Source organism: Haliotis rufescens, unplaced genomic scaffold (assembly GCF_023055435.1).
Source record: "Haliotis rufescens isolate VD_foot unplaced genomic scaffold, xgHalRufe1.0.p SCAF_2, whole genome shotgun sequence".
NCBI classification, from domain to species: Eukaryota; Metazoa; Mollusca; class Gastropoda; order Lepetellida; family Haliotidae; genus Haliotis; species Haliotis rufescens.
In genome coordinates, this window is record NW_025963890.1 from 66,423,918 (window position 1) to 66,434,285 (window position 10,368).

At 41.6% G+C, this 10,368-nt stretch overlaps 1 protein-coding gene across 1 annotated transcript in view; it reads left to right on the plus strand.

Annotated features, from left to right (window-relative positions):
- The first annotated feature begins 1,225 nt into the window (after positions 1-1,225).
- Positions 1,226-10,368, plus strand: part of LOC124134554 (helicase with zinc finger domain 2-like) — a 38,015-nt gene continuing 28,872 nt past the window's right edge. Inside the window, exons 1-2 of the mRNA XM_046499446.2 lie at positions 1,226-1,362; positions 9,707-9,849. Coding sequence (XP_046355402.2) covers positions 9,732-9,849 — 118 coding nt within the window. The 5' untranslated portion in view covers positions 1,226-1,362; positions 9,707-9,731. The remainder of the gene's footprint in view (positions 1,363-9,706; positions 9,850-10,368) is intronic.

The window sequence follows — 10,368 nt, forward strand, 5'->3', positions numbered from 1 at the left end:
GTATCTCACTAAACGATACTAGCATAATCTCTTCATATAAAACTGAGCTATTTTTTTATCTCTCGTGTCTCATAGGCCAACCGGCCGGGTGGTATATTATATATTTTGTCTTGTACTTTGAATGTATGTATTTTTATACCGCGTGACACGCAAATAAAATATTATCTTATCTTATCTTATCTTATCTTATCTACGATGTACAGCATTGCAAGGTCACGCGTGATAAAGCCCTATCCTACGCATACAGCTAAAGGAGATACTCGATCAATGCGCAATAGGTAGATTTGTTAGTAAATTTATTGAACCGAATAAAGTCGATATATTTAATTTAATATCATAGATACAAATATGAAATTTTGGAGTCGATTAGTCACATGTTGTCGTTGTACAAAGGCTTTGAAAAATGTTCATTGTCACGTCACATAAGGCCACACGGTTGCGCTGAAATCAGTATCTCGTGTGACCGCCCTTGGCAGCAATCACGGCTCAATCACCAGCTGTCAATATACAAAACAATATATGCCATCTTGATGTATTATAATGTATTGTATGCTTGTGATTAATTGTTACCAGATGGCTCCAGCTGGGGTAGCAGACGACACACTTTCCAACAATGGGGAACAGGGTAAAAATATGAGTAGGCTGGTTATCATCGAGCAGACGCCTCATCAGTCTAAGATTTATTGGAAAAAAAACACATTAACAAAAAAAATGGCATACATCTCTTGGCAATGGAATAACGCGACCATTTCTAGAAAATGGAATAACGCGAACATTTCTAGGAAATTTATAAAGCGAAGTAATTGGACTATCAACAGACTAACAGACAGAAGAAGAAAAATTAATGAAATTAAGGGCGATCATGAGTCAGGATAAATGGATTTCATAGTTCTGCAAAGGGGTACGGGTGGCCCAGTCGTCTAAAACCCCGCGATTCGCGTCCCTTGGGCACGCCCAAAACCTATGATTGTGGGTCCGAATCCCGCTTCGGCCCGATTATGTTTCTAGGCTTGTCAGTACCATACCCGTGCTCGTGGGTTTCACCGAAGTGGTAAACGTCTGAGACCTGCAACACCTTCCACATTAAGCTGACATGCCGCGCTATAACCGGAATACTGTTAAAAGCGGCGCTAAACCCAACTCACTCACTCATCTGCACAACTCAGATATGTCCCAAGCGGTTTACCGTAGTTTGAGTTGAACGAATCAAATACGGCTGCGATACATATCCGGGTCTCAATAGTTGCGTGTCTGCCTTACATGCACGCACGTGTTCATGGCGTTAGAATTTACTGAAGGTGCATTTGAACCTGAACAGTCCGTTACATTGAGGGGATCTGGCTAATGGATTTGAATGCCAAGGTAAGCATCCAATGAAAGCGCACGTTACATGACCATAGTGATATGTAAAATATATATTGATTGTTAACAACGAAAATGAAAACGAAAAACGCCCCCTTGTATGAGTTAGATTGTCACGCACCTTGCAGGCCATATGCAATTATGAAATATGAATTATTAAAGATATATATATATATCCAGGAATTGTGTAGCGGAGACGTGATCGATAGTGAAGATTTATTCAATATGACGTAACATATTCAGTCACTACTTCCGCTTTCAGTCGAATCGAGGCCAGCGCAATATTGATCACGGACGTTGTGCATTTAAGTGGGGTCTAATACATGGGTGGATACAAAAGCTGTATCCGCCCATGTAATAGTATGGGCGGCCATTCGGTCAAAAAATACAAAGTTGAAAAAAGGACAAAAGTACACAATAAAGGTCAAATATTACGAATAAAGAACTACATGTTACTTATAAAGGTCAAAATACAAAACAAACAGACGCCAGTTAAATAAAGGTCGAAAGTATTAATATCAATAGTCAAATGTTACGAAAAGACATCATAAGAAAAGAAAAAATAATGTGTTCGAAAGAACGTCAGTAAGCACGAAACTCATGCTCACACCCATACCCACACTCGTGCTCACACCCATACCCACACTCATTTTACACCCATCCACACCCATACCCACACTCAGGCTTACACCAATCCACACCCAAACCCACACTCATGCCCACATTCATGCTCTCACCCATCCACACCCATACCCACACTCATGCTCTCACCCATCCACACCCATACCAACACTCATGCTAACACCCATCCACACCCATCCACACCCATAGCCGTACTCATGCCCACACTCATGCTCTCACCCATCCACACCCATACCCACACCGATACCCACACTCATGCTCTCACCCATCGACACCCATACCAACACTCATGCTAACACCCATCCACACCCATCCACACCCATAGCCGTACTCATACCCACATTCATGCTCTCACCCATCCACAACCTTACCCACATTCATGCTCACGCCCATCCACACCCATCCACACCCATACCAACACTTATGCTCACACCCATCCACACCCATCCACCCATAGCCATACTCATGCCCACATTCATGCTCTCACCCATCAACACCCATACCCTCACTCATGCTCTCACCCATCCACACCCATACCCACAACTCATGCTCTCACCCATCCACACCCATACCCACACTCGGGCTCACGCCCATCCACACCCATACCCTCACTCATGCTCTCAACAATCCACACCCATACCCACACTCATTCTCTCACCCATCCACACCCATACCCACATTGATGCTCTCAACCATCCACACCCATACCCACACTCATGCTCTCACCCATCCACACCCATACCCACACTCAGGCTCACAGCCATCCACACCCATACCCACACTCAGGCTCACACCCGTCCACACCCATACCCACACTCAGGCTCACACGAATCCACACTCATCCACATCCATACCCACACTCATGCTCTCACCCATCCACACCCATACCCACACTCAGGCTTACACCCATCCACACCCATACCCACACTCATGCCCACATTCATGCTCTCACCCATCCACACCCATACCCACACTCAACCTCTCAACCATCCACACCCATACCCACACTCAGGCTCACACCCATCCACACCCATCCACACCCATCCACACCCATCCACACCCATACCCACACCCATGCTCACACCCATCCACACCATACCCACACTCAGGCTCACACCCATCCACACCCATACCCACAACCATGCTCACACCCATCCACACCCATACCCACACCTAGCCCACACCCATCCACACCCATCCACACCCATACCCACACTTAGGCTCACACCCATCCACTGCCATACCCACACTCATGCTCAAACCCATCCACACCCATACCCACACTCAGGCTCTCACCCATCCACACCAATACCCACACCCATGCTCACACCCATCCACACCAATACCCACACTCATGCTCAAACCCATCCACACCCAGGCTCTCACCCATCCACACCCATCCACGCTATACCCACACTCAGGCTCACACCCATCCACACCCATTCCCACACTCATGCTCTCACCCATCCACACCCATACCCACACTCATGCTCTCACCCATCCACACCCATACCCACACTCATGCTCTCACCCATCCACACCCATACCCACACTCATGCTCTCACCCATCCACACCCATACCCACACTCATGCTCTCACCCATCGACACCCATACCCACACCGATGCTCTCACCCATCCACACCCATACCCACACTCATGCTCTCACCCATCCACATCAATACCCACACTCATGCTCTCACCCATCCACACCCATACCCACACTCATGCTCTCACCCATCCACACCAATACCCACACTCATGCTCTCACCCATCCACACCCATACCCACACTCATGCTCTCACCCATCCACACCCATACCCACACCGATGCTCTCACCCATCCACACCCATACCCACACTCATGCTCTCACCCATCCACACCCATACCCACACTCATGCTCTCACCCATCCACACCCATACCCACACTCATGCTCTCACCCATCGACACCCATACCCACACTCAGGTTCACACCCATCCACACCCATACCAACACTCATGCTCTCACCATCCACAGCCATACCCACACTCATGTTCACACCAATTCGCACCCATCTACACCCATGCTCTCACCCATCCACACCCATACCCACACTCAGGTTCACACCCATCCACACCCATACCCACACTCATGCTCTCACCCATCCACACCCATACCCACACTCATGTTCACACCCATTCACACCCATACCCACACCCATGCTCTCACCCATCCACACCCATATCCACACTCAGGCTCACACCCATCCACACCCATACCCACACTCATTCTCTCACCCATCCACACCCATACCCATACTCAGGCTCTCACCCATCCACACCCATACCCACACTCAGGCTCTCACCCATCCACATCCATACCCACACTCAGGCTCACACGAATCCACACCCATCCACACCCATACCCACACTCATGCTCTCACCCATCCAAAACCCATAGCCATGCCCACATTTAGGCTCTCAACCATCCACACCTATACCCACACTCAGGCTTACACCCATCCACACCCATACCCACACTCATGCCCACATTCATGCTCTCACCCATCCACACCCATACCCACACTCAGCCTCTCAACCATCCACACCCATACCCACACTCAGGCTCACACCAATCCACACCCATCCACACCCCTACCCACACCCATGCTCACACCCATCCACACCATACCAACACTCATGCTCTCACCCATCCACACCATACCCACACTCAGGCTCACACCCATCCACACCCATACCCACACCTAGCCCACACCCATCCACACCAATACCCACACCCATCCACACCAATACCCACACCCATCCACACCCATACCCACACTCATGCTCTCATCCATCCACACCCATACCCACACTCATGCTCACACCCATCCACACCCATACCCACACTCATGCTCACACCCATCCACGCTCATGCCCACACCCATCCACACCCATACACATCCATACCCATCCATACGAAACCCCAGCTCACATCCATACCCACACACCCATGCCAACATCTGCACCCTCATCCATACCCACACCCTCATCCAGCACCAGGCAGGGTAACAACAAGAATCATCTTTCAACGTCTTTTAGTGTGATGTGGTCAGGGGATCTCAGTGCTAACCTTCCGCTCTCCGGGAAGATGCTCTATTCACTAGACAATGGAGGCGGCCTTATACAAGGAGGTGGCCCATATTGGTGCACACTTGTGTCCCTAAGGTGTGCCAGAATTTCAATGGTTCTGGGTTTGAATCCAAGTTTTCTCTTGCATCATATCCATGCTTGTTGGTTTCACAAAAGTGGTAAATGTCTAAGACCTGCATCACTTCAGGCTTTCCTCCCACATCAAACTGACAAGCCATGATATACCGTATTCGATGTAATAAGCGCCCCGCTCTAATAAGCGCCCAAGGCGATATTTGCTAATATATTGGCAAGTGAACAATCCCAATTAGCACCCCTTCCGATTGATCAATGTACACAAGACTTATTTATTTGCATATAATACGCACTCGTGTCTTATATGCATTCTTAATTAAATTCTGGAAAAGTATATCTGTCGCATATAAACATTTCAGTCTGTCAGCATAAACAACAAAATTTATCTTTCAACTCTGTTTTTTCCACCCAAATAATGTTCTGATAAGAGCCTCCTATTTCTAATTTTGAGAGCGCCCTGGGCGCTTATTACATCAAATACGGTAGCTGGAGTACTGTTGAGGCATTAAACCAAACTCACTCACTTTGTGTTATGATGAGTGGAGAAACTATAGAACTATATATATGTATTGACCTTTTTCACATTTTCACCATCTTGGATCGAAAACGAGGCTTGGAGAGCATAGTGAGTGAGTATGGTTTTACGCCGCTTTTAGCAATATTCCAGCAATATCACGGCGGGGGACACCACAAATGGGCTTCACACATTGTACCCATGTCGGGAATCGAAACCCGGGTCTTCGGCGTGACAAGCAAACGCCTTGGAGAGCATAGCTCCATGCAATGTGAGTCTCATCAGCTGATAGGGAACAGACAGCATGTTGTGCATTTCTCTGATGGACATTTCAAACAAACAAAAAATGGTATCATAACCTCGTCGGCATATAGGTGCAATGTGACAGTACATTCAATGACAGAAGTTTTGTATTGCAAATGAACCGCATAACATGAAACACGTCAGTGTACTTTTGCAAATTTGCTCAGTCAGTGTGTGGCTTGGCAAACTCGAGATCGTCGATCATGTTTATTTCACGTTTCATAGTGGTTCTTTGCTGCACAACGCACTATCGTTTTGCCATGAGTCCAGTTGACAAAAGACACTTTTTCTGCTATGAGTTTCCTCTTAACATATTACGATGTAAATGAAATTAGTTCACAAAATAATTCGTGTGTCAAAATAAATATTCAGAAGGGGCGATAACTCTATTCAGTGTGTACAATGACAGATGATACTTTACTTGTTCTTCAAACATCACTTACTTAACTAATTATTGCCGATTGAGATTGCACCATGCACGACAAAAGTAATAATGTGTGAACTGTTTAAAATAAGTTAAAAGGAAACTAAAAATTGATAAATATAAATAATGCATGAAATTGAAGAAATATAAGAATTGATACAACCACCAACTTCTTGAACACCCTCACCTAATCCTGTATGATGATAGGTAATTGTATATCAAAAGGAAGCCACTAATACATTTATCCTGAATATTTTGAAAATGTCTTGATCAGATATGAGTACAGTTAAAATAACAAAAGATAAAAAAGAATCAACTTCAATTGGTAATCAAGCCAAGATAAAATATATGTATGGGTACAAATTATGTTGATGGAAGAATCTGGATTTCTTATATCTAACAAAGAAAAACAAACCGAAATTTTCATGTCTTTATTTCTCACAATATAAGTTTTCAAAACTTAACATGGACCAGGTGTCTTTGTCAGTCAAAAGCACCTTATTAAATTCCAGGAGAAAATAAATTTCTTGCTTGTAAACAAATGGTACAATGTGCTTTTTTAGTGTCTGATAAATATTGGCCATGTTGTTTTGTGAGTGAATAAGGTTTTTCACTTCCTCGTCCTATTTAAGAGAAATGTGACAGGAAGCACATTTGTTGATTAAAAGAAAATGTTTTTTCACTTCCTCGTCCTTTGACAGGACGCACATTGTAACCAGTGTGTTACTGTCAGCAGAAAGCTCCTCCAGACATCCGTCACCGGATACTAGTACTTCATTGTGTTGACTCGCTGGCCTGAAATGAATAATTCAATAATATTGTAATAATATTTCTATTTCAATAAAAAAATTTTATAAACAATGCATATTCACCTTCTCTCAAAATAGTGCTTATTTAGAAAACAACATTCATCTCAAATAGAGAAATTTAAGGACAATTAATCACAGTGTGTAACATTACATGCAACTTGAGAACAATCTTGAAGGCATCAATTCATCTGATATGTCAAAAACTCAAACAGTATATTCTGTGTAAACGGTTAAACTCAACAGACGCATCAATTTAATGACAGTGTACTACAGCTCTTTATATAAATGTCACACAGAAATTTAATCTTGTTTTAATGAAACACGTTTTGATATTTGTATTACCGGTATGTATTTAATCATGACATACTTTGTTTAGTCTGACCATGCTGAAAACATACTTTCGCTGGAGTGAAATAAATAAGATTTTTATTAAAATCAGGTGAAATATCACGTTTTGTCATCCCTACAGTCAGTCTCCTCATTGACACTATGGTAAGGTCATGAAGAAGATCACAAAGAAAATATAAGACTTGAATTTATTTTGTCAAATATAATGTTTATCTCTTCTTGTTGTTTACTAAAGTTGATATCTTGACTTGAAAATATTAACTTTGTCACATCACAAGATGAGATAAACTCATGCTATCATCATTATTTGACAAGGAAAACAAATTTCTTCCATATATTTATATTTTTTTATATTTCTCGTTTTGATTGAATTATAAAAATTATCAAAATTATCACACCACTTGACTTGATTGAAATAAACTAAAGTTCTAAAGATTGTAAACAATAGTAAAATATTACATCATAACAATATAATTATTGCAAAATGACACAGTAAGCACAACTATATTCTTACATATAAATTGATATGATTAATAATCAATAATACATGGCAATTGCTTACACAAAAGAAGTCATTTTGTTTTTAAAGTTTCAAAACATGTTTGTGGACATAAAGCCAGACGGGTTTCACAATTAAACAAAGAGAATAAATGAGTTATGATTGCAATACGCATTGGAATTAAAAATAATTCTGTTTATACTTTAAGTTTATAGTAATGTCAATATCAATTTATGCATTTGAAATATTTGAATACAAACTGTTAAAGAGTTATCTGTTTGTGTAAATTATATAAAGATCACATGTAGATTGAACATTTACTGGGCATTAATTAGTTGGGTTTTTGTTCATTTCATGACATAATTAATTTGGTACAGTAAAGTAAATATCATTTTGGTAGAAATATTGTTTACAAAATTGCAGATCAAACTGTATCTTTACTTCAAATATTTAAACACATTTTATATAATAATTCCGTTGAAATATTACACCTCATGGTATCTAATCTGTCAACATTGAGAATCAAAATAACAACTTTCACAATATCGACAGCACAAGTAGATCTAGAGGTCTAATATTTTATTGGAATGCATTTGAGTCCATTACAATTTACATCAAATACGCAACTGATGCAAAATTCTGATTTGTTACGATTGTAAATTCTCAGTAGGTTACAATTTGATACATTATATCAACATATCAATTTAGTTAGTTTCTGACTTATATCTAGATATGGTCAAAAGGTCAATATTTCGACTTCAAATACAACCCGCAAAGTTATTTAAACTCACAATAAATAGTTTGGCTTGATGGTGTGTAAACAATGAATTATTCTTTACAAGATCTCAGTAGCATTTGTATTAAGTCTGTTCAGCTACCATAAACTGCACTGGGAGTTACCAGGTGGTCATGGATATTTTAAAATGAAATCACAACAGAACGGCCAGACTCAACTTTAAGGAGACCAGATAACAGTAGAATAGTTTGTCAATGATAAGAATAAGAATAATGTTCAATACTTACGATAAATGTACCGGGATGGTTAAATTGTCACAGTTTGTCCCGATTGCGTGCCTTGTTGACATCTCCATGTGTTTCATGTGCTATCCAGCCTTCACCTTCTGCTCTCCAAGCCTCGCTTTCAAACCGGAAGTAGCGTAGTGTGAAAAAGGTCAATATTTATCATCCAAATCTGGCTGCCACAGGAGATATCGCTTGGGTGAGATCAAGCGATATCTACATTGTAGATATCGCTGCAATGAAATTGCCTCCCAATGCTTTGCAGACCATTGTGACGTCATTGGTTACCATAATGTCACAATCAAATGACATCACTAATGGCTCTGCTATGAAGCTGTTAGCTGTACTTTTTACACTTAAGACACCGCTTATTATTGTCCACAAACTGAAAAAGTTGGAAAATAATGTTGGATGATAAATAGAATCTCACACTCGTTGATAAAAGTGGAAAAACTCTTTGTTCACTCTTATCAACCTGTGTTGATATATTTGATATCAAAAGACACTCGGGTGAGATTCTCTATTTGTACAGGAACAATCTTATGGCCTCAGTCATGACAGAGCAGTATGGAATTTCAGTTTTACAGGCAGATTCTGATGGAAGATGGAGCAACCAATAGACACACGCAGCAGCAGCAGCAGCAGCAGCAGCAGCAGCAGCAGCAGCAGCAGCAGCAGTTGTGCAGGGAAGCAGGAAGAACAAGGACAAGCTTCAGCAATAGGTACCACTAATATCACTTCAATTAATGTGGTTATATATGCGGGTGGGCGTGCATGTACTAGCAGTTTTTTAGTAGTGTATCAGCAGTGTACGAGCCCTGTATTGATGCATGTATACATGCTTTTTGAATATAATATAATATAATATCAAATTCTGACTTCAATTTTTTGCATTTATGGAGGTATAAACACAAAAAGAAGTGTGCCCACCAGTTTTACGGTTATATAAATGCCCGAAATGCAGATAACATATTGAAGTCAAACACACCAACACTAATAACTTCACAGACTGCATAGTTAATCATTAACACAAAACAGTGACATCATTCAGTGCAAGGATGCAGCACAAGCTTCACCCATCCTGTTATCAGCCAATCAGGAAACAGTAGACTGTTAGGCATGGCCTAAATAGGAAATCAGTTCATGGGGGTATAAGCTCAAAAAGAATCAAGAATCAAATCAAGGATTCACTTGCGATTTATTTATATTAAATTAACAATATAGGTTTCATTAACCTACAC